At 40.6% G+C, this 24,914-nt stretch overlaps 1 protein-coding gene across 1 annotated transcript in view; it reads left to right on the top strand.

Annotated features, from left to right (window-relative positions):
• The first annotated feature begins 6,686 nt into the window (after positions 1-6,686).
• Positions 6,687-24,914, top strand: part of MOB2 (MOB kinase activator 2) — a 174,914-nt gene continuing 156,686 nt past the window's right edge. Inside the window, exon 1 of the mRNA XM_061610117.1 lies at positions 6,687-7,063. Coding sequence (XP_061466101.1) covers positions 7,047-7,063 — 17 coding nt within the window. The 5' untranslated portion in view covers positions 6,687-7,046. The remainder of the gene's footprint in view (positions 7,064-24,914) is intronic.

The raw sequence follows: 24,914 nt of genomic DNA, 5'->3' as shown, positions 1-24,914 counted from the left end.
TGTTCTCTGTCAACTAAGTTTAAAACCTCAAACCTGTTCCTTATTTGATCTTTATATGCTTCTGGGATGTTATTTAAATTGTATTTTGGCATTATGATTGCTTTGTTGGTCTTCTTTAGCTTTACTCTGATTTTCGATATGAACAGTTCATGATCTGTACCGCAGTCTGCTCCTGGTCCTGTTTTTGCAGAAAGTATGGAACTTCTCCATCTTCAGCTACCGATTATATAATCAATTTGATTCCTATATTGGCCATTTGGTGATGTCCACGTGTACAGTCATCTTTTTGGTTGTTCAAAATATGTGTTCGCAAGAAACAAATTATTGGCTTCACAGAATTCAATAAGTCTTTCTCCTGCTTCGTTTCTGTTTCCTAGGCCCCGTTTCCCCACAATTCCTAATTCTTCTCTGTTCCCTACTTTTGCATTCCAGTCCCCCATGATTATCAGCACATCTTGTTTTGGTGTGTGATCAATTTCTTCCTGTACTTCTGTGTAAAATCTCTCCAATTCCTCCTCTTCTGCATTTGCCGTCGGAGCATAGACTTGGATGATGGTTATTGTTGATAGGTTTCCCATTTAATCTCATTGATATAACTCGCTCAGTCCTTGTGTTGTAGCTCCTAATTGCTCCTGCTACATCACTTCTCACTATTAAAGCAACCCCATTTCTTCTTAATTTCTCATTTCCTGCATAAAATATTTTGTAGTTGCCTGATTGGAAATGTCCCATTCCCATCCATTTTAGTTCACTCACACCAAGTATTGTAATGTTGATGTGTTCCATTTCTTGCTTGACAATTTCTAACTTTCCCTGGTTCATGCTTCTCACATTCCATGTTCCTATTGTGCACATCATACAACTCCGGACTCTCCTTTCGCATCCATGCGCATCAGCCTCTGGGCTTCCTTTCAGCTTTGACCCAGCTGTATCATTAGTCACAGCACTACTCATACTTGTCCTTTGTTCTTCTCCAGTAGCTCAGTGAGTGCCTTCTGACCTGGGGTCTCATTTTCCAGCACTATCTCGTGTTGCATTTTGGATACTCTGTTCATAGGGTTTTCGTGGTGAGAGATATTCAGAGGTGGTTTACCATTGCCTTCCTCTGAGTTTGGATGCATCTTAGTCTGGTGTTTCAGCTTTGACCATTCCACCTTGGGTGTCCCTGCTAGGAGTCTAGCCTCTTGGTCGAGACTCCTGACGGCTTTGCTCTCAGCTTCTTCAACACACTCAAACCCCCTCACCATGTTAAGGTGTGCATCCGAAGAGGAGGAATTTGCCACTACGCTACTGAAATGACAGGCAAATAAGAGTTGGAAAATTATAAGGTTTTAGAGGATCCCCTACCATTAAATTAAAAAATTAAACCTGAGCATATAACATCACAGCTGAACTTTTGGAATGAGTAGGAGACTAAACAAAACAAAATATTTTTGACATCCAATGGTGTCAGCCTATTTGCACAACAGAATTCTTTCTGCTTGTGTAACAAGATATCCCCTTCCTCTCCTGCACCATGTAGTCACCCATATGGTCCCAAAATCTGCTCCAGAGGGTTGTCGGGGGTGGGCGACATAAACATACTGACAAAGATAAAGAAGGCTTAGAATAAAATTAATAATAATAATAATAATAATAAAATTTTATTTGTGAGTCGCCTATCTGGCCGAATTAACGGCCACTCTAGGCGATGTACATGTACATGATAAAATACAATAAAAACCAATGAAAACCACTGTGCAGTACAAATCTATGCATGAATGTCGACTCATAAGTCAGTTCCACTGAGTTTAATGGGACTTGCTCCTATGTAAGTGTACAAATTACCTTTAGAAAAAAGGAACAAGGGAAGCCATCTATGCAATCTGAATACTGCTAGATCAAGAGGGGACTAGAAATTGGGAAAGACACTTTATACAGTACTTATTGATCAACAAAAAGCTTTCAACAAATTTGATTGGAATGAAATGTTCACAAAAGTGCAAAAAATAGGAATAGATGATGACTGCAGAAAATAGTACATACTTTATACAATATGAGTAAGCTATATTATTTTGAACAAACAGCCAAAATTAGTAAATGGGCCTGTCATCAGTGCTCATTGTACCCTGTACTGCGTAACGTCCATATATTGAGGATATAATCCATAACTTCTAAGAGGTGGTTTTTTCAAGTATTAAAGGAAATTGGAAAAAATAAACTGGTTAAGCTTCAGTGATAATGTAGCAGTAATAACAATGTAGAAGGAAAACTGCAGAATATATTAAATAAAATTCATTTGGCTTTTCAGGAATATGGGCTAAAAAGAAAAGAGAATAAAGCCAAGTGACAAGTAAGCATCCCTTGTCACTGTTTGTGCGTAAAACATATATTATTTCTGTTTGTAGAATATAAAAGGAGAACTACGGATGGAAGACCTAAAACAGGAATTAAATGGTATAGTAAAGTAGACATTGTCCTGGCTCCCGCCCAGAAACCACAATAGGTACTCTTTTTTGTAAGTAAAGAAGTGAGCCTTTATTCCTGCAGGCTAACAGTACCAGCCCAGCATCATGGGAAGATCAGAATATAGGCCAGATGTACTTACATGGCAAAGGGGTAACAACAATAAGTGCTGTTCAGAATCAAGGACAAGGTTCAGGTAACCAAGATTAGTAACTAGGACTTCAAGCCTTCATGGGAGCAACAAAGTTGTTCCAATGAGTATCTCTGAGACGAGTTTCCTCTTCTCTCTTGATGTGCTGCCTCTCCCTGGGAGACTTACTAGACCCAACTCAACAGGGCTCTGCTCCATTGTCTGACCCTTCCTTCCTCCCCTACAGAGTGTTCTTCCTCCCCACCCCTGGTCAGAGTCAGGGTATTCCGAGTGAATCATGAAAGGCATTTTATGAAAAACAACTATTGATGGAAGGGATGTTAATATTTTTGTAAATGTAACTTTTCAGACCTTTGGCTCTATGCATGGAGGCCAGGGACTGACTGGGCTAGTGGGGCTCTACAGTGTTGGGGGAAAAGCCAGCAGGTTGATTCCATTCCCTCCATATGTTTACGTTAGAAAAAGGTAGTAAAGGGGCAAGAGAGACTTCTTCTTTTTTCTGGTAGGGCTAATAGATCAATGGAAAAGGGTTTTTTGGCCACACTGACATGGATGGAATTGTACGTAGTCTTCTCATACTTCCATCAAGTCCCTTTCCACTCACATCTGACTTGCACAGCTGCAGTTTTCTCAGTTGCTGTGTTGCTGCTTCTGATCATGTTCCTTTTTTGCCTTGCACAGGCTATTGAATTGGCTTGTATGTTAGCAAATGCTACAGAGGAACATGCTGTTTGGAGGTGTAGGCTGATTGTCCAGCTAACTAGTGATTTCCCACATACTCCAAAATGACCTCTCTCATGTATACCAGTGTCTTTGGCTAGTTTGATTTCAAAAGATAACGTTCCAAATGTAAACTACATGTAGATGCAGTGCTTCTTGCCTTAGGCTGCAGACAGACAGGAACCATGCCTCTTCGATATACAACTGCTGTATCTATTTTAACATAGGACGAGAGATGGATTCAAAATCATTCTGAGGCCTCATGGCAATTCATCTGTTTTTATGGCCCTGACGATAGTATCTGAGTAATTTGGACTTTGAAGTCTCCATCCTGAACATGAAAATGTAGGTAGATTTTTTTCTGACGAAGACAGGACATTACTTTTGGGTGGTTATGTGCCCTCTAACCACTAGGTAATCGTATGCAATTTGGCTTCCATTTACTTTTTACCTAATGAACACCTAAAATTAATCTTCAGCTTTGCTAATATCATGACTGCCATTCTTCTATATATTTCTGTTATCTGTCTCTGAAGGGACTTGTCTGTTCCAATGAGGGCTGTAACCAGATCTGAGCAACTGCTAGTTGTATTATCTTGTTTTTAAATAAAAAAAATGGGAGAGCAGCCATTTTTGTGTTGTTGTCCCAGTAGCCTTTGGTGCAATCTGAAAATTTGTTTAGCACCTAGCAAAGGTGGCTAATCCGATTAAAACCTGCGCAAAACCTGGAAAATATTTTAAGATTGTTTCAATCTGCAGGCTTTTTCTGCTGTATTTTGTTTATCAGTCCGAAGTTAACAAAGAATTCTGGAGAACTTGGTATTGGCCTACTGTGCATTTTCAATCTGCTCCCCCCATGTATGGATCAAAGCAGTTACCCAGGCTTTTTGTTTATCCTCAAAACATTGTCATGTGACAGACACCAAATGGATTTTTTTGTTTGGTGGTCAACATGCATTTGAAATCCTGGCTATGTTTCACCACTGCAAAATGGCAAAGTGGGGGAGATTCAGAGGGGGAGAATCTTGGCTGGGGTTTCCAAGTATATCTTGGCCATTGAACATCCTTGTAATTCGGGCCATCCTCCATCCTCTTTCACACAAAAACTTTCCCCTTGGGACCCACCCCAGCAACTTTTCTTTAACTGATACAACAAATACATCTGAAAACCTAGGTGAGAGAAAACTGGCTTGGTGATTGTGGTGTCACAGGGGAAAAGTAGTTGTGGAAAGGTTAAACCTTCCTGTCTTCTACTTCTCCCCTGCAAAATATCCCCTCATTGTTTTACACAGGCGACGCATGCCCAGGGATTTCAGAATCATGTTGGCCGCTAAACACTTGGCAGTACTACTTCCTGCATATTTATTCAGAAGTAGGTTCCATTGAGTTTATTTCTTAAATGTGCATAGGACTGCAGCCTCAGTTTCAGACAGGTCAGATTCTAATTGCAGAGGGGAACAGAATTTGTTCACATTGGTAAGGCATCATATACACACTGTTAGTTTTTTTCACAAGTGTTGTTACACCATGGGATTTCACTAGCTTAAGTCTTGTCAGGACTATATCAATGAAACCGAAGTAGGAGAAACTCTGGGGAATCTGGAGGTGTTCTATTTTTAGATGTCCATACTTAAGTAGATGAATGAGAACACACATTGCCCTGTTAGGAACACTCAGCACCCAGAAGGCATGTAAGGAAAACGCCATTAAAACTGGTTGTAGTTACTCTTTGAGTTCCAATGGAAGCTCCTCCACAAAGGTAATATCAGCTTTGGGAGGTGGTGGGACTGTGGCAGGGGGGAAACATCAACTCCCTCCTTGTAGTCCTCATCCTGATCAGGCCATTCCATGGCTGTTATTTTGAAGAAGAAGAAGAAGAAAAGAACTAGACACATGAGATGCAATCTTACATTTAATACTATCTCTAGTTTAGACCTTGGTGTCTAGTTCAGACCTTAGTATCATTCGGTTGTATCCAACAAAGTTGTCCTGATTGCACAAGGACTTTGGCTTATACAAGGGAACTTCCCCTCCTGTGACCACCCTAAATCCGCTCCAGAGAGTTGGCGGAAACCCCAGATCAAATTGGGAGGTGAATGGAGCATGAGAGGGAGGTGAATTCCATTGTGCAAGACAAAGTCCTTGTGTGAATAGAATGACTCCATTGGTTACAACAACCCACTGTTTTCTGAAGTCCATGAAGCTCCAAGTGAAAGTTTAGAATCAGAATCTTGCAGGCACTGATCATTGCTAGGAGGAAAATTTGAATTATGCTATTATTTCAAAAGACAGCTTATTTACTGGGACTGGGTTGAAGAGGGGGTGTTAATCTAATAAGGATAGCTACAGTTACAATGATAGTTGCATGTCAGTCTCATGCATGTTTACTCAGAAATAAGTTCTAATGAGTTCAATGTGGCTTACTCCCAGAGTGCATGACCTTGCAGCCTAGAAGAAGGAATAAAACCGAACTCATCCACAGTGCAACTGAATAGCTAAAGTAATTCCTGCACCTAAGGATAGGGTTATTTTCTGAGCCTTTTGTCTAAAAACATGACTCTCTTCTGGTTTTACATGAGAATGAAGTGGCCTACATGCTATTTTTAAGCTCAGAAAAAAAATCCTTTTGTTTTCTACAGTCTTGATGGTTTCTGTTTTGAACTTTTATTTATTTAAATAATTGTTACCCCACTCTTCAGCCAAAAAAAAGCTCCTAGAGTGGCTATTATGCCCTCAGGCTTACAGTGTAAAAAAATCCCCTTACTTTCTTGGTGACTAGCAAAAGCTAAGATATATGTAAAGCAAGAATCTTATACATGTTTACTCATAAGAAAGCTCCACTGAGTTCAGTGGTGCTTACTTCCAGATAAGTGCGCATAAACATACTTTCCCAACCTGTGGCACTTAAGATTTCTTGGACTGCAACTCCCATCAATCTTAGCCACAACGATCAGTGGTCAGGAGTGACGGGAGTTGCAGTCCAGCATCATCTGACAATCCACAGGTTAGGCACTCCGGTGCATAGGATTGCATCCCTAATGTAGTAAATAAGACTTCCATACATTCCACCTTTCTCCGCAAATTCCATTTGCTCCCATGGCTTCAAAAGTGCTGCAGTTTTTACATCTCTCTGACAGTTAACGCCCACAGCGTGACGGAGACAGACACACAATCAGAGAAGAGTCCTCTTCAATTCATCTTCTCCTTCAGATTTTTCTTCCTTCTTCTAATCTAAACATCAGTGAGATTCGTTCCCTAACATTTGAGTCAGGACTACATTTCCCATCCTTCCTTAGGAGGGCAGTCACTTCCGGGTTGCTGTGTCCGGGCGACGGAGAGAGGGAGAGGCGGGGAAAATGTTGGAGGAAAAGGCAGTGTGTTTACTTCCGGCCACCCTGGGAGCGAGAGCGAGGAGAGTGTGTGTCGCTCGCGCACTGAGGCTGGTTGGCTGAGGGCACCCGGCGGGCGCTGCCTTGGGGGCAGGAACGCAGCGGAGCCGCCCGGAGGAGAAGAAGGAAGAAGACGAGGAGGAGGAAAAAGAAGTCAAGTCTAAGGAAGAGCGAGCGAGCGCAAGGCAGGAGAAGGTCCGGTCTGGGACAGGCACCCATGAGCCGCCTCGGAGGCCGGAGCGGGCGGTGAGAGGAGAGGAGCTCAAGCGGGGACGCAGCCGGAGCCGCCTGCTCGCTCGCCCGGCCCAGCACCGCGGCAGCGCAAAGCAGCAGGCGGCGTCATGGACTGGCTCATGGGGTGAGTAGCCTTGGCTGACTGGGCAGGGGGTGCTTCGTTCAAGGTTCCTCGTGGGCGCAGGTCAGGGACCGTGCAGTAGTCCTCACCGTATTTTTTTTGGGGGGGAGGGGCTTGCTAATATTTGTTGCCGCTCTCCTGTTCCCTCACGCCATGGGGTTGGTTTTGGCATGGTCTGTTATCCACCCAGGGAGGTGTAAATTTTTTCTGAGTGGTATTCCAGATTACTTAATTTAGATTAATTAGTTTTAAACATGCTTTAATCCTCCACCTTTCTACTGTTTTCAGTAAAGAATAGAAGATGTTTGTCACCTTACCAAACATACATCTTATACATGTGTACACGTGCATGCATACATGCAGATTTGGACAGTGTATTCTTTTGTATGGAGTGGCGATTACAATCTGTGATTTGGTATCTAGAATCAGGGATGATAGTTGTTATAGCTAAACAAATCCTAAGATTTAAAAAAAAGTGATCCTCTGTGAGAGTATTTGGGAATTCTTTTACTCTTGGTTGTACACCGCCCAGAGAGCTTTGCTATGGGCGGTATAAAAATTGAATTAAATAAATAAATAAAAATACTCTTGGTGATGCTGGCACCAGCCTTTGCAGCTGTTTAAGAAGCAGAGACTTCACCCTAGAGGGGTGTCCTGAATTTGTGGGGCAGGGGAGCAGGAAATCTGGTTTGAATAAGATGTAGATGAAGTTGCTATGGAAACCTTCACCCTGACACAGCACCAGGTTGTGAAGGAGGAATTTCCACTGGTGGGAGACTTGGCAAGGGGCACAAAAGGGTGCGGTGTGTGAGTGAAATGCAAAGTGCTCACTTTAATGTGAGTGTTACATTGGTCTCATGTGGGCATGTGGTGCCCAGTATATTAAGGACATGTCAGTAAGTGACACTTTGTAATTGGAAAATATGGAGCATCACAATGGCAGTCTTGGGATCCTGTGTTGTTGGAGACTAAGGGATACAAAATGGTGGGTAATACCTGGTTGGGATTGAAGTGTGCTGCTATGGCAGGGGACTTGACAGGGGAGTCTCCAAAGATCATAACTTGTTCAGGCTGAGGAGCAGAGATACAATGCGCTATATAACACTTGGAGGGGGGATTCTTAAAAATATTTATGGACTGATGCTGTTAAACTTGTCAGCTCTCCAGGACATGAATATTGCTGGAGAGGAGAAATGCAGCATACATAGCTTGCTGTAACTCATCAATTTAGTAATAATTTGGATTCAGGAAAGGCAAGTTGCAGCACATTTTTGTCAACTGACTTCTTTTTGCAGTTTTGCTTCACTTTGAACTTCTTCAATCCTTTGCCTGCCAGAATGTAGAACAGGAGACTTGGCAGAAGTTAAAACCAAATCATTGCTATTCCAGGGGGCTTGGAGAGCCTGGGATTAATACTACTAATTACCCAGAGAGACAGAAGGTAGAAAGCAATCTTCTGCTGGTTTTAATTAGAGATGTAAAATTTCTGGAAATTTTGAAGCCATGGAAGAAAAACAGTTTTTTTGGGGGGGAAATGGAAATTTTGGGAAAATTGAAAAAATGCAATATTAGCACTTTTTACAGATTGGAAGTCACATTGTTCCTTCAGGAACATAAAATGTAATTATGTACAAGTTGGTTTGGCATAAAATTATCAAATTTGGTATATTAAAATTACATTTTATTCAAACAATTATTACAAATTGAATTTACTTTTTAAAATTTTTACTTTCTTTTAGTAACAAATGGAGCTACAAGCTCCTGAACTGTAAGGAACACCTGAACTGTAAAGAACCTCCTTCGTTTTGCCAGTTTATGAGGAGCAGGCAAAAAACAATTTAAAAACCCCAGAAGAAACCATCTACATTAATAACAAAGAAAATTATTTATGTCTCCGCTAGTCCTCCACAATGTGAAGCAGACATAAAACACCAATTCGCATAAAAAGAACTGAGAAAAAGGGGGGAACCAAGATTCAATGAAACTTTTTATTCATCATTAAACATTCCATAATCCATTTTTTCTTTTTTTCAATTTTTCAGAAAAAAAGGCTTTGGGAAAAAATGGTTTCCCCAAAAATTTTTCTGTTTTTTTTCTGGGCCTTCACGTCTCTAGTTTTAATACTGAAAATCTTAGCTCAGGGATGCTATCTATGATCAAGTGCAAACACTTGAATGTTGACTGCATGACTGTTCTTTACTTGGGTGAACTATGAATAATGGTGTTTCTAGATTCATTGGTGAGTAAGATTAGTAAGCTAAGAGTAAGATAAGATGCGTAAGTGTTCCGTAAATGTCCTATCAAGTTATTTGGCTTTATGCAATGAAATCGATCCTATGCCAGAGCAGCATGGTTTACCAGTACATCTTAGAATTTTAATAGAAGGGTCCCAAGCCTTGTACAATTCTAAATGTGTATGGTATCCTAGGAAAATGTGTCTTTATGGTTATGATGACTGAAATAAAATCAATATTGTATAATACTTGTAATAAAAGTTTCCTGCTGAATGTGTTGCTTCTCCAGAATACTTATTGGGAGATCTGGAGCAAGCATTGACTTCATGTGTTTTAGCAGAATAAGCAAGCAGCAGGCTGATGAGTTGTACTATGTTTGCATATATGTCCAATAGCGGAGATAGGAAAGGTTCTAATGGATGTTGGATATTTACAAGCTCAGAGGTTTTTCATAGTTTGGCATTGGAGACTCAGCAACACCATTATTTCCTTTGCTTCTGTTGTAATACGGGATCTAGGGTTTCCCATAGGACAAGTCCACACTTTTACCTTTTCCCCATGTCATTTTCAACCCAGGTTAATGGTATGGGGAGGAGTGTGAAATCCACTTTATGCAGGTGTGGATATGGCTTTACCTTGAACCACACTTTGTTTTTATAAATCATAGCTTACAGAAACTTTATTTTTATTTTGAATTGGACTATGTAGTTAGTAGTAATACTACATAATACTTAGGGTAACAATGCTAATTGCTTATGTTGATATATATTTTCTGAACTGAATCATAGATTATGTACTCTAGTGTTTCTGGTATTTTTATAGCATTATGTAAATTGAACTTCAGTAGTTATATATGTTTGGTCTTTGCTGCTATTACCTGCAACTTTTGGTACACAATACTACTAGTGTCTGCTTTGTTTATCTCAAATATTATAGACTTTCTACATGTGTAGTCCTTCTGTTTTTGAAGCAGGAAGCCTTCAAAAATTAGCATATATGTTTCTAGAGTAAACCATACTATTTTATTACTATAACTAGGTTCTGATGATGGACAGCAAACTTGCCTGCAACTTAAACCTTAAAAACAACAAAGGCCCAATTCATATGTCAAGATAAACCATAGTTAGTTGTTGAATGTGATCATAGGAACATAGGAAGCTAGACAGACAATTGGTCCATCTAGCTCAGCATTGTCAACACTGACTGGCAGCGGCTCCAGGGTTTCATGCAGCGAGTCTCTCCCAGCCCCACCTGAAGATGCCAAGGATTGAACATGAGATCTTCTGCATGCAAGGCAGATGCTCTACTACTGAGCTATGGCCCTTCCCCAAATCATGGAGATTATGTTCAGTTTGTTCTGTATGTGAGCAAACCCCCACAATCCTTGGCTTAGCATTATATCTGAACCAGGGATCATAGTTTATTTTGCTCCAAACAAACCATGATTAGTAAGCCAAGAACAAACCTTGGCTTTGCGTCCTGGTATGTTTGGAGCCAAACAAACCACAATCCTTGGTTCTGGCATAATGCTAAGCCATTGTGGTTTGTGCCTCTTGCTCACACAAGAGGAGGAGCAAAATGGGAGCCATCAGCTTGTTCATGGTAGACCATTAAGTGGTTTACCATGATGTGCAAACATTTCCATTGTCTTGAGGCAACAAACTAACAAGGCTACCACTCTAAAACTTTTAACTTTAAGCTATCTGTTTTTAGGGGAGTGCCTGTGAATTGCAAAAATAGAAATAAATGCCATGCTGAACATTCTGTGCCTTTCCTCCAATACTGTTGTGCATTAAATATCTTTAGGCTGCACTCCTGTACCTACTTACCTCTGAGTAAATCCTATTGAACTCATTGGGACTTACTTTTGAGTAAACATATACAGGATTTCAGTATTAGTTTCTTAATTTCTGTATCTTAGAAATATAAACGTGTATCATACGAGTTTTCATTGCAGTGGACTGATTTGGTTGCTGTTACTTCCAAGAGCATTTTTTCCTTGTGGCTGTCTTTGTACACATGCATTCTGCACACCCTAAGCACAATATTAGAATATACAGGGTACTCTTAATTTCATAATCCCTTAGTAACTGACTTTCAGTGACAAACACAGAATGCATTTATATTCTTGTAATGAGCAGCACTGGTAGTAATCCTTATTCCAGGTTTTCACAATTCCAGACATTTGTTTCTTTGTACCGTCACTGAAAATCTCTGGGTCAGGATACCTGAGTGGAAGTTTGATGCATATGTAATGCTTCCTGATCTCTTAACTATAGTTTCCTGGTGGAAGCATCCAAGGGCTCATGCACTCCCTCTTCTACATGAATTCCCTCTGGCTTCCCTCTTCATCAATAAACATAGCGTTTATTGCTCTGGTTTAGTGTTCCATCTGTATAATGATTGACTTTAACTAGGATTTGAGCTGGTTTGTAAGCTCTTGTTAAAGCCAGTAGTGATTGGTGTTTCATCCCAGTAGAGACAATCTGGCACCATGTTTTATACTGAAAGAAAAAGTAGGTGATATTCAGGAGAGAAGGAAAAGGATCATGCAAACCCATGTGATGCTCCCATTCTCTTAATATTATGAAATATTACATCTACACCAAGTGTAAATGGAGGGTAGTAACCAAGGTCTTGTACTGGCCAGAAATATTGGGCTTCTCCTTCCTAGCTTGATTTGCTGAAATTTTGAGGGAAGAACTAGGTGAGTCATAATTGAGCTGCCATATTTTCATGACCTTTCATTGCACTAGGTAAATAGCTCATATCCTGCTGCTGAACTGTGTCAAGTTAACGTCAAGGTTACTGACTTACAGATGTGTGTAAATCCTGTTAATTTGCACAGGCATTGCACTTTTTAAAATATGGGAAATTCAGATGTTCCTATTATATGTAGAAATATAACACACAACTCTGACTGGAGTTCACAGTTGCTTTAGGATTTTGTGCACTTAATTTGGTGCAAATCTGTTCAAAACTTTCATTTTGGAAGAGGATGAAAAATTGCTGTTTTGATGCTACTTTTTAGGTGTCAACAAATAGTGTCAACTGTTCTTTTCAGTTATATGGTTTTCTTAATTTGAATTTTAAAACATAAATTAGAACTATGATGTTAATGTGCACAGATTTAACATACTGTCAGCTCTTCACTGAGACAGCAGTGTTGGTGGGGGTGCAGGCAGGGCTGGAGATTCCTTGGTAATTGCCAGGCCGTAAGTCCGCAGCCAGCAGCTTGGCTATAAATCTGCCCGGCTAGCAAGGAGGAAGCAAGATAAGGGCAGAGGCCGTTCAAAGCTTACGTGCCAAGCCAGAAATCCAGAAGAGATGTCAGTGAAGGTCCGGGTCTAGTTTGCCGAGAGATCAGTCCAAGTCAAGGTTCAGGGGATAGGAAGACACACAGTGGCAGCCTGATGTTGTAGTCAGCAACAAGCTGAACCCAAGGTTTGACTTTTAAGGAGCAGGTTTGTCAGCAGATGTGAGCCCTCAGCATTTTGGCCTTAAGTGGACAGGCCTGCCCCTCTTCTGCCTGACCTTCTGTTGTCTACGTTCTGCAGGTGAGGGGGGAGTCTCCTGTTCACTGCCTGCGTCTGGCTGAAGGGCTTCAGCTGTGTCTGGGGTGCTCTGCAGCTGAGGGGGAGAAGGAGCTGGGTTCTCAGGAGTTTCCTCCATTTCTCCTTCTGGGTCTGCTGCTTCTGGGTCTGCTGTTGTTACTCCCGAGTCATCCTCGTCTGATGAGTCCTCTGACGGGGCCATGACACATGCTTAGGGGCAGACTAAATTTAAGAATATAAGAATTGCACTAATAGATCAGAGCCCATTTGGACTGCAATCCTAAATGCACTTTCTAGGAAGTAAGCCCCATTGGACATTTCTGAATAAACATGCATTTGATTGCACATACTCTGGTATCCTGTTTCCAATCTTGGCCTGCCAGATGGTTCAGGAAGTCTCTAAGAAGGCCCTCACCATTTTTTTAAAGCCCCAAAGCAAGGGAGATATGGAAGTACCATTTAGCTATCATGACTTATATCCATTGATAGACCTCTTCTTCATGAATTTGTCTAACTACTTTTAGAGTCATCTTAACCAGTGTCCTTCACCACATGTTGTGGCAACAAATTCTATATGCATTAATTCATTAATTATGTATTGTGTGAAAAAGTGCTTTCTTTTGTCTGGCCTGAATCTACTGCTAAGCAGTAGATTAATTTGTAGCTTGCCAGTTAGAACTAGAATTCCATCTCTTGTCACTTCTGATTCTTCATATGCCTTGCCTGAAAAAGTGGCTTAGGCATGATATTTAACATCTTTCACAGAAGATTGATACAGAGAAGCAGAATAATATTATCCTATCCTCTAGTACTTTCACACTTTGGTTATAACTATAGTATAACATAGTATAACTATGTCCCTGGCTAGTTTCCTGCTTTTGCTATATTTTGCTATACAAATGTTGGTCTTAATGTTTTTAACCTGCTTGCCTATTGTCAGGTACCTTTTTGTCAGTTTGTACTCCTCTTTTTATTTTCCTCATTTGGGCAGGACTTCCTAAATAGAGGAAGCCTTCTTAGCTTTTATAGCTTCCTTGACTCTGCTTCTAAACTATGCTGGCATACCTTTAGATTTGATAGTACTTTTTCTAATGTGTGATACAAAAAAAAAGTGAGAATTTTTGTGTTAATGCCCAAGCTGCTGAAGATATGTGCCCATCCTGATTTACTCTTTTATTTTAACTAATCCCCTTATTTTTGATGTTTCCTTTTTTGAAATTAAATGGGGTGATGCTGGACTACTGGGTTTTCTGTTCACATGTGTATTCAGTATGATAGAACTGTGGTGAGTGTTTAACAACACTTGCCCCATGCACCAGTACATGGTCACCAGTGGGGATTAAGCTGAGGGCCACATCTCCGCTAGGCAACTGTATAACTAATGTTTCAAAGACAGTAATTTAGCAATAATTTATGTCACAACCTATAAATATTGCTCGCCATTGCATTGATTACATGTAGAAGATATTTTTAATAGCAGTCATGGGAAGTAATGTGTAAAACTGTTCAGGGTCTCATTCTTTGATCAGATTTCCCTTAATTTTTGTGTCTACTTCAGGACATTATTATGGAGGCCAGAAAAACTTAAGATTTGTCAAAGTATTGCTGCTGCTTTGTTCAGTGTAATCTGCTGACTGAATTCTATATTGCAAGGAGGCTTGCGAACGTTTGGATTTTTTTCATTGGAAGAGTACTGCTAGTAAGGTATCAACTATTTTATGTCACAGTAGTCTGGTTCACATGTCACAGTAAACTATAGTCGGAAATTATAGTTTACTGTGATTGTATCTGCTTTGCTCCTGCTTTTGCCAAGCCAAGAAACAAACCATGGATGGAAGCCAGTTTGTTCTTCGCATACCATTTGATAGAAACAAATCACAAGTGCTAGTTCATATGTAACTAATCCAACTTCGGCATGGTTTGTTTCCCGTCTTGGTGAAGGGAGAAACGAAACAGGTGGAATTGAGCAGAGTATACCAGTTTTATTTCAGACTATGGTTTACTGTAATGTGCAAATGAGACTAGTGTGTGCTGTCATTATCTATATTGGCTTGTGCGTACCGTTTGTGTGTTTAACATCATACAGTATTTTTATAATGTATTTATGATACTATACATGTCTACTGTGCTGCACATTTCTAGAACTAGTTTTTGTTGCTTCTGAACAGTACCATGTATAGTTGAGGACAGTGAAGGAATTAAGAATATGATATAGTTTACTATAAGGTTGGCACCTACCCAGAACAGTTAAACAGATTAATGTAAAAAGAAATACACACTTTGTCTGAACATAGCAGCAGTCTGAGGAACAGGAAATGAGGAACTAGATCTTAATAATTAATTAAAAATCTGTGTGATTGGGCTGAGACAATTTAGGAAGCTAAGGAATTTTCTCAAGAGTAGCTAACAGATTAGGCATACTCTTACAATACAATCTGGTTGCTATTTCTTGCAGGAAGACCTTGCCCACATTTCTGCTGGAAGGGGATTCTAATCCAAGCTAGCTGTTACACATACAGAGCAACTGAATAGTAAAGGTAAAGGTGTCCCCGCACTTATAGTGCGAGTCGTTTCCGACTCTTAGGGTGACGTCTTGCGACTTAAAAATGTAGCTGTATCTTTCACTCAGCTTTTCTCTTTAAGAAGAAGAAACTTCCAGCTTTTAAAAAGAAACTCCTCCCTTCTCATTGTAAAGCCTTGCTAGTGTCACTTCGATTACACAGCTGCAATTTATATGCTCGCTTTCAATTCCAGTTTAACCAGGTATTACCCTCTTGTATTTCTCCTCCTCCTTTTGGCTTTGTGAGCTTTTTCTCTTCAGAACTTGGAACTGCTAAAGATGTCAGACCTACGTTTTCCATCCATGAAATGGTTCATAAATTGAAAGGAATTGTCTGTGATATGCCATACTTGCCTGATATTGTATAAATGCTTTCAATCAACTTTTGTGACTTCTAAGTTATTTTAGAGTTCAGACAAATAATTCTTATTGCTGTTGTGATCTTTGCATTTGAATTCACCTAGTGGATCCACCAAACATGTTGTTTACCAGTTTGCAAAAATACTGTGGTGACTTTCATTAGTTTGCTTTAAAGAAATTTTGACTGTCACAACAACTGTTCAGTATTTTGATTAGTGCCAAGAGTGTGCTAGGTTCTGTGTAGAATGTAGAGGTGGCACAGTTCCTTTCCAGAGGGCTTATGATTTGTAGATGAAGAGGTCAAAAGGGTTGTGCTGTGGTTTAAGGACTGGGTGGATGGTTTCATTTCTCCTACTCCAACCCACTTGGTTTCTATATTAGCTGCAGAGGAAAAAGTATTTCCTAGTAGAAGGCAAACGATATTAGCCTGCTAAGAGGCTAGTCATTCATTGGCAATCACTCGTGGTCAAGTAAGATTGTCTTCCAGGGTAAGGTCTTTAACAGTGGGTCCGTAAGTGACTGTGGTGGCCAATTCTGGATCCACATAGCCTCCCACAGTGAGGACACAAGTTTCCAGATGGAAGATGGTCACGATGAGGATTTGCTTGACATGCCTTCCACTTAGTTTGTTTGTCCCTTTCGCCCTGTACTCATGCTTCTTCAAAGTCCATAGCACCTTTGATAATGGCCGACCTCCAATTGGGACGCTCATGGGCCAAGGCTTCCCAGTTCTTGATGCTTATGTTTTTTTTTTATTAGCTTTGAGAACATGTTTAAACCTCTTTTGCTGTCCACCAATATTCCGTTTTCCATCCTTAAGTTGGGAGTAAAGTAGCTGCTTTGGAAGACGGTGATCAGGCATTTGAATAACATGGCCGGTCCAGCGAAGTTGATGTTGGATGATCATGGTTTCAACACTGGTAGTCTTTGCTTCTTCCAATACGCTAACATTAGTCTGCCTATCTTCCCAAGTTAGCAGAATTTTCTGGAGGCAGCGTTGGTGGAATCTTTCAAGAAGTTGGGAGTGGCATTTATAGATGGTCCATGTTTCACAGGCGTACAGTAAGGTTGGTAGTACAATGGCTTTGTAAATAAGCATTTTGGTCTCCCTGCGAATATCCCGATCCTCGAACACTCTATGCTTCATTCGGGAGAATGCGGCACTCGCAGAGCTCAGATGATGCTGAATTTCAGTGTCGTTGTCAGCTTTTACAGAGAGATGGCTACCAAGATAGGAAAAGTGATCGACATTCTCCAGCGTCGCACCATTAAGCTTGATTGATGGTGCTACAGAGGGATTGGTTCACACTTGCTGATGGAGCACTTTGGTTTTTTTGATGTTAAGCGAGAGGCCAAGCTTTTCATATGCTTCTGCAGAGACATTTAGGATAGTTTGAAGATTTTCCTCTGAATGTGTGGAGACTGCATTATCATCGGCATATTGAAGTTCTATGACAGAGGTTGTAATTACCTTACTTTTTGCTTTCAGACTAAAAAGGTAAAGGTGTCCCTGCACTTATAGTGCAAGTCGTTTCCGACTCTTAGGGTGACGTCTTGCGACATTTACTAGGCAGACCGTATAAATGGGGTGGGATTGCCAGTTCCTTTCCCGGCCTTTCTTTACCCCCCAGCATATGCCAGATACTCATTTTACCAACCACAGATGGATGAAAGGCTGAGTGGACCTTGACCCCTTTTACCGGAGATTCGACTTCCTCCTTCCGTTGGAATTGAACTCCGGCCGTGAGCAGAGCTTTGGCTGTGTTACCGCTGCTTACCACTCTGCGCTATGGAGGGTCCTTGCTTTCAGTCTACTGAGATTAAAAAGCTTTCCATCTGTTTGATATGTGATTTCTACGCCAGTGGGAAGTTTCCCCTCAACAACGTGTAGAATCATGGTGATGTAAGTAGCAAATAAGGTTGGGGCAATGACACATCTCTGTTTGACGCCTGATCCCACTTTGAATGGATCACTTTGAGAGCCATTGTTATTCAAAATTGTTGCCGTCATGTTGTCATGGAGGAGTCGCAAAATATTCACAAATTTATCAGGGCATCCAATTTTCAGGAGGATGGTCCAGAGAGCAGTTTGATTTACAGTATCAAAGGCCTTAGTCAGATCAATAAATGCCATATACAGAGGTCGGCTTTGCTGCCTGCATTTTTCTTGAAGCTGTCGTGCAGTGAAGATCATGTCCACTGTCGCCCTGGAAGGGTGGAAACCATTTTGGGATTCAGGGAGGATGTCTTCTGAGATAGGTAGGAGGCGATTTGCGAGGATCCTTGCAAGGATTTTACCTGCGGTAGCTAGAAGAGAGATGCCTTGGTAGTTCCCACAATCTGTTATATCACCCTTCTTGAAAAGAGTGATAATTATGGCATCCCTAAAGTCTTCCGGGATCTCCTCCCTCATCTAGATTTTTTCGATGAGTTTATGAAGTTGTTGTGTAAGTTCAGGCCCACCTTCTTTAAAGACTTCAGCAGGAATCCCATCAGGTCCACTAGCTTTGTTATTCTTCATTTGATTAATGGCTTTACTGACTTCATCCAAATTAGGGGATACTGCAAGCTCATCTCTAATTTGTTGTTGCGGTATTTGCGAGAAGACCTCATCAGCCACAATAGAGTTACAATTAAGGAGGTTGTGGTAATGCTCTTTCCAACGCAGTGCAATAGACTTTGTCCTTTAGAAGTTTGGTACCATCTATTGAACGTAAGGGATTTGTACCATAATTTGTTGGTCCGTAGATGGCCTTTGTGGCATTAAAAAAGCCCCGTGCATCATGAGCATCTGCCAAATGCTGGATTTCTTGAGCTTTCTTTATCCACCAGGCGTTCTTAAGTTCTCTAGTTCTTCTTTGGACCTCAGCCTTTGCACTGGCATAGATTTTTTTCTTAGCAGCACAGTTAATGTCTTTTTGCCATATCTGGAAGGCTTTCCTTTTCTTGTCAATGATATGTTCAATCTCACTATCATTCTCATCAAACCAATCCTGATGTTTCTTAGTTTGGTGTCCAATAGTTTGTTCACATGCTGCAATAATGGAAGTCTTCAGTTTAATTCAGTGTTCCTCAGTGTTTTCAGGGAGTTCCGTAGGTAGATGTTTCTTGAGAGTTGTTTGAAAGCAAGCTCTCTTAATAGAATCTTGAAGGGCGTGGATGTTCATTTTATGCCTTGGTTTTCTTCCTTGGAGCCTACGTTGAGGAACAATATTGATGGCCATAGCGGATCGAATTAATCGGTGATCTGTCCAGCAGTCATCGGCACTCGTCATGGCCCTGGTGAGGAGTACATCATGACGATCTCTGGCACGGACAATTACGTAACCCAGGAGATGCCAGTGCTTCGACCGAGGGTGCTTCCATTATGTTTTAAATTTATCTTTCTGGCGAAAGAGTGTGTTTGTGATAACAAGATTATGCTCTGCACATTTAGTCAGAATTCCATTCAGGTTGCTATTGCCAACTCCTTCTTTCCCAATGGTTTCTGGCCATAAATCAAAATCACACCCAACTCTTGCATTGAAATCGCCCAGGGGGATAATTTTATCCTCCTTAGGTATCTCTGATAAGATGGTGTCCAGCTGGGTATAAAATTATTTTTCCTTGATGTCTTCATTAGCATCTAATGTTGGTGCATAAGCACTTAGAATAGTTGCCTGCTGGTTTTTGGCAAGTTTTAACTGGAGAGTTGAGAGTTGTTCATTAATGCCAGTAGGAACTTCTGACAAGAGCTTCAGAAGATCATTTTTAATAGCAAAGCCTACTCCATGTATTCATCGTTCTTGTTCAGGCAGTCCTTTCCAGAAGAAGGTGTAACCTCCTTTTTCTTCCTTCAATTGTCCCTCTCCTGCTCTTCGAGTTTCTTGGAGTGCTGCTATGTCAATATTAAAATGTCTCAACTCCCTTGCACTGATGGCAGTCGTGTTCAGGACGTTCACTATCTATTGTCCAGCAATATCTGTATATTCCACATTCCAAAGTTCATTTGTGTTTTGCGACCACTAAGTGGTGACCCCACAGGACGCGGTGATCCAGTCAGGGAGAGAGATGAGGCAGACTATGTTTAGGGCACCTTTTCTAACCCCTCCCCATACGGGGTGAGCAGAGTGGATCCTGAATAGGACTGCTCAGTCGTGGATACAGCTGCTGAACAACTCTACTGCCTCGGTCCTTGAGCCAGGATGACTGAGTCTGTATCCACCACCCATGTGCCAGTCCATGACTAGGGGCTTCTGGATTTCACAGTCCTGCCCCCATTGCCATTCGCTGATCACCGTGGGACTTTTGGTTTGGTTTGGTTTGGTTTGGTTGGAAGACGCCTGTGCATGAATTTGCTTTATGTGGGGAGATCGGTGCACGACGATCCACACACAATCTTGACAGAAAAAGGCTTTGATCCAATGGCATGGATACCACGACAATTGGAAGTCTTTTATCTGCTGCAGCCTTCATCTGCCTTCACAGCTGTTGTAACATACACATTGTTATCCTCCGCCTGTTCTGCCGTTGAGAACTTTCTTGGATCGTTCTTTGTCTGGTTCCTCTCCCTTGAACTTACCGCCATGGGTGACCCTGCTGGGAGTACATGACTCCCGACGGCATCGCTCACAGGGTTCATTGGAACACGCAAGCCCACTCACCACTGCAAGGTGACGATCCAGTGAGGGGTAAGAGGCTAGTACCCTGCGTTTCTATGCTGGAAGCAGGAGCAAAACACAATGGGGTGGACAAAAGATGTTATTTCAACACATTTTGGACTGTGCTGGTCCGTTAGAGAAATTTAGAGAAATAAAGATTTAGATGTGCTGTCTCTTTTCTTATGTATTGGAATAATAAATATCTCTTTGTCTACCCTGCTTGCCTTTTCTCCTACTTCCAGTTCCTTTTTGGGTTTCCTATTTTTGTAGCATTTTGCATTTCTAAGCTGGTAGCTGAGGAGATGACTTCCTGCTCCATGGCCAGCAGGGAAAAATGCAGGATATGAGCCTTTTTGAAGGTAACTGATTTTTTTTGGCAGGGTAGTAACTTCTGTGGTCATTTACAAAGCTATACTAAGTGCTGGTGAGATTGTTGATGCAATCATATATGACAGCAGATAAAAGCAGCATCAAATAAATTGGTTCAGGGTAATGTACTTCTAAAAAGCTATAAGAATAAAAAGATATATTCCTGGAGGCTCCAGGTAGGGATGGGGTTCACTGCCTAGTTCTGATCTGCTTGTATTCCGATTGTCCGTTGTTTGATTTCAATCGGCCCTTTTTTTTGTTCCCGCTTGGTTTGGCACTTGCCAATTTGATCTGCTGTGGATTTTTTGTTGAGAAAAATTGCATAATTTTTAATGTGAATGATCATGGTGTTCCACATGGTATATTTTTTCCTCGTTATCACACCAACACACTGTTATGAATGCATCAACTTAGAGGAAATTACAAAGATAATTACAAAAAATCGGGCAAAAAATTTAGAAAAAAAATCTGTTCAGATTACAGCTGTGGCCGCCAAAAAAAATCCATGCCAATTACAGCTGCAGCCCGCCGCAAGAAATCAGTGCCAGTCCAAAAGGATAGCGGAATGTCGAATTCAGTTGGAATCCGTACTAAGTCTGATTTAGTGGATATTCTCCCCCATCCCTAGCTCCAGGTCTTATTCCACAGAGTGCCATCACCAAAAAGGTCTCAGCTCTACCCATTGTTACCTGAGTTGACAGGTGTATCTCAAGGAGAGACGTAAATCACCTCAAAACATAAAAAGGCAATGAGTACAACAGCATGTTGAGGAGCACAGGTTCACGACACCCCTCAATAAGAGTGTGCTTTATAGTTCTATCATTTCTCTTCAGTGTTTTCTATCTTTGGCATTCTGTGTGCGTGTATAGTTTCAGGTATAGCTTTGTTTTTTTCTTTATCAGGACAGCCCACAGGAGAATCTCCAGGGTAGAATGAAAACAAACGTAGTGGCTATCAAAATAATTGCATAGCATGTATGGGATATGGGTACTAATTTGCTTGGTTTGGAGGAGATATTCAGGGAGTTACATATTTTTCCTTCATAGTCTGAACATGGTTCACAAGAGGACACTGCTTTAGGTTTGGCTGCCGACCAGAAAATTTTAAAATCCCTTGACTTTAAACTGAATAAAGACAATAACTGAACAGAAGTTGATTTTATTTTTCTTAAAAAATAAATATTTAACTCTTGAATCCCAAGTGAATTCAGCTCATAATGGTGGTAGGAGTTCTTGTTGTGGTTGTGTGGTATGTTTGCTGGGCTGTCTCATGGCCTCTGGAGAATGTGGGCAACATGCCCTGGCATAAAGAACAGATGAAAAAATGGAAAGCTGGTCTGGATTTTCTTTCTCTTTTGCGTACACGCACATAACATTGGTTCTCTTGACTATCTTGGTGCAGGGATTTGTTCGACCACCTCTTCTTCCCTTCTGGCCACCTCTTTCTTTCTGATAATATTACTCAATACACAAATTGCAAAGATGTTTGCTTTGTTTTTCCTTGTATGTTACATAATGCCTCCTGTATTCTCTTTCAACTTACCAGAGTGTGGAAGGAGAAATTCCCTTCAGTTTCTTCTTGCTTTCACTCAGTGTTTTATGGGTCTCCAATAACAGAGTCAGATTTGTGTCCTGAATTGAGTCACCTTTCTCCTGTAAATAATTTGGCATGTAGTGGTCTTAGCTTGTTTGCTGATCCTGCTGTCTTTATGCAGCAAACTCCTAAGTTACAGCATGGGAATACAGAAGTATGGCTACAAAGGCATGAATATATAGTAAGTTAATATGGCCATGGCTAGTAAAAGAATGACCTGGTTATTTCTATTAGATGGGAACCTCTGCATGTGCACATGTTGCACTTCAGCCCTTCTAAGTAGATCAGTTTGAGAAATTTATGCTTTGCCAAACCACTTTATGATGATGGTGAGTGTGATCTGTGACTTCAGCTTTGTATAATTTGTATCATTTGATCTAAAAGTGTTCATTTGTCATATGTGCATTTGCCATAATACTATTATGTGGGGATTTGGTGGATAGTAGTTTGTTAATGCTAACAGTTATACTTCCCTTCAAGCATCAGAGCAATAGTATATTGTAAGGCTTACACAAAATATAAGGCAAACTATATATTCCTTTATTAACGTAACCCAGTACATTCCAAGTACTGCCATAGTAGAAAATAGGAGTTTTTCCTAATTTCCCTTCCTTGAGCATGGATGAGGGAAAGAGGATGGAAGGAGTACATGAGCCCAAGTCTCACCATGGCTTGCTGCAGCTCATGCACATAATGACAAGCCATGGTTTGTCATTACATCTAAACAGGGTCAGTGTCTTTTAGGAATGCACAGATGCTGCTGTTTGTTTATAAGGGCGTTGACTTGAATTTAGTTTGTCTTGATATATGCAAGAACTGCAAGTTCTAGAGTGATTAGCAAAAGCCTTATAGATAGAGTTATGCTTCGTGTTAATTTTTGTTGTTTTTAATGTCCTTATTTATATGTGCATATAGGGAACATTTCTTTTAAAACAAATTTAGTAAGAACTTCTATCTTGATCCTATTTCCTGCAGTGTTAGTATCTTTCATTTGTAGAACAGCTACACAACCTCCTCTCCCTTCTCATATTTGCATATTTTATAACCCTTAGGCTTGATGCTTCTACTTTTGTTCTTTTCCAGTCTCTGTAGTTTCTGCAAGAAAGACATGTGCGTGCAAAGCACCTCCTGTTCACATCCTGTTTTCAGACACTGCATTTTTCTGGTGTTTCTACTTCGTTTGGAGGGATGGATATATGATGCACTGCTCAGTGGAAGAAATTACACAAGTTCTCCTCCCCAACTTCTGTTCAGTTTTGTTAAAACATGTCTCCTGCATAACACTTGCTTCATCTGGTTGTGGTGTTGAAATCCCTCCATAATTTTACTAGTTAAAACAATTAGACAATCAAATAAACATTAAGATTCTCATGAAACAGTTCAACCACCAACAAATGTGCCCAATTGTTCGGTGAAGGAAGTGGTCTTGGAAAGGAAACTAAACTTGCTTCTGTGTAATGTCCCCTAGGGTCATCTGGTATACCTGGAGATGTGCTGATATGTGCAGATCTGTAATACTGGGAAGTAAGACGTAGTGCTGAAGTCCATTTTGTTGAAAGTTGATCCTATCTGCACATTTCAAAGAAATATGTAGTTGTCTAGCCACATTCAGTCAAAAGGATTTGTGCTAGAGCTTGCTTGATTTTGTGCAGTGACTTCAGCAGCTATGGCCAACAGTGAATCAAATTATGTTCTTGTCAAGTTTGTCAGCTCAGTGTTGATATTGTAAATAAGATTATTTTTATTGATATTTGTTAATAAATCTGTTTAAAGCCAGAGAACTAGGTATCAATCTGGAATGTTCAGTGACTCCTTGTCTTCAAGGCAAGTGTAACTAGTTGCTTGGCTAACTCACTGTTCTGATGTGAGGTATAAATAGATGTGGGCTAGACACTCATTTCCCAGATTATAAAACTACCTGTTGCCTAACTTTTGCAATTATGTATGTAGCAATTATGCAGACTTGAAATTTGAAATCATTGCAGCGACTTAAATAATGCATGCTCTTCTAAACTAATATGTTTCTAAGCTGCATGAATCCTATGGGATAAATTAAGTTATTCAATTCCTTCTGTCACATCTGGAGACCACCATGCTGGCTACCCTTGCTTTAAAATTTGGCTTTGTTACAGTAAAATACTATGTTCCTAGTCTCCTGTGGGGCAATACTTTTTGGTCCAAAGTTGCAGTTTCCTATGTTTAGACCAATGTTTGAAAGAATACTACAGAAATAGGTGAAGAAGAACCTGTAAATAGAGCTGGACATCAAGAAAGAAGTTGTACTTCTCATAGAGGAGTGACTCCTCTTGCTGCAAGGAAAAAACTGTTCTTTTATTGTACATTAGAACATTGATTAGAAAATGATTGATGAAAGTTTGATGAATACTTGTGAATCTTAAAACCTTTGCCTGTCTAATTTTTTTCATTGCTGCCATACAATTACAGACTTTTCCATTTTAATATAGGGTAGGTAGAACATGCTTGCGCTGTTGGGAACTGCAGTCAAAGGTAACAGGAAATGGGCAGTATGTTGTATTGGACATT

This window comes from Rhineura floridana, chromosome 2 (genome assembly GCF_030035675.1).
Source record: "Rhineura floridana isolate rRhiFlo1 chromosome 2, rRhiFlo1.hap2, whole genome shotgun sequence".
Classification (NCBI taxonomy): Eukaryota; Metazoa; Chordata; class Lepidosauria; order Squamata; family Rhineuridae; genus Rhineura; species Rhineura floridana.
Note: the sequence above shows the minus strand (reverse complement) of the source record. Positions and strands in the feature narration are given on the sequence as shown.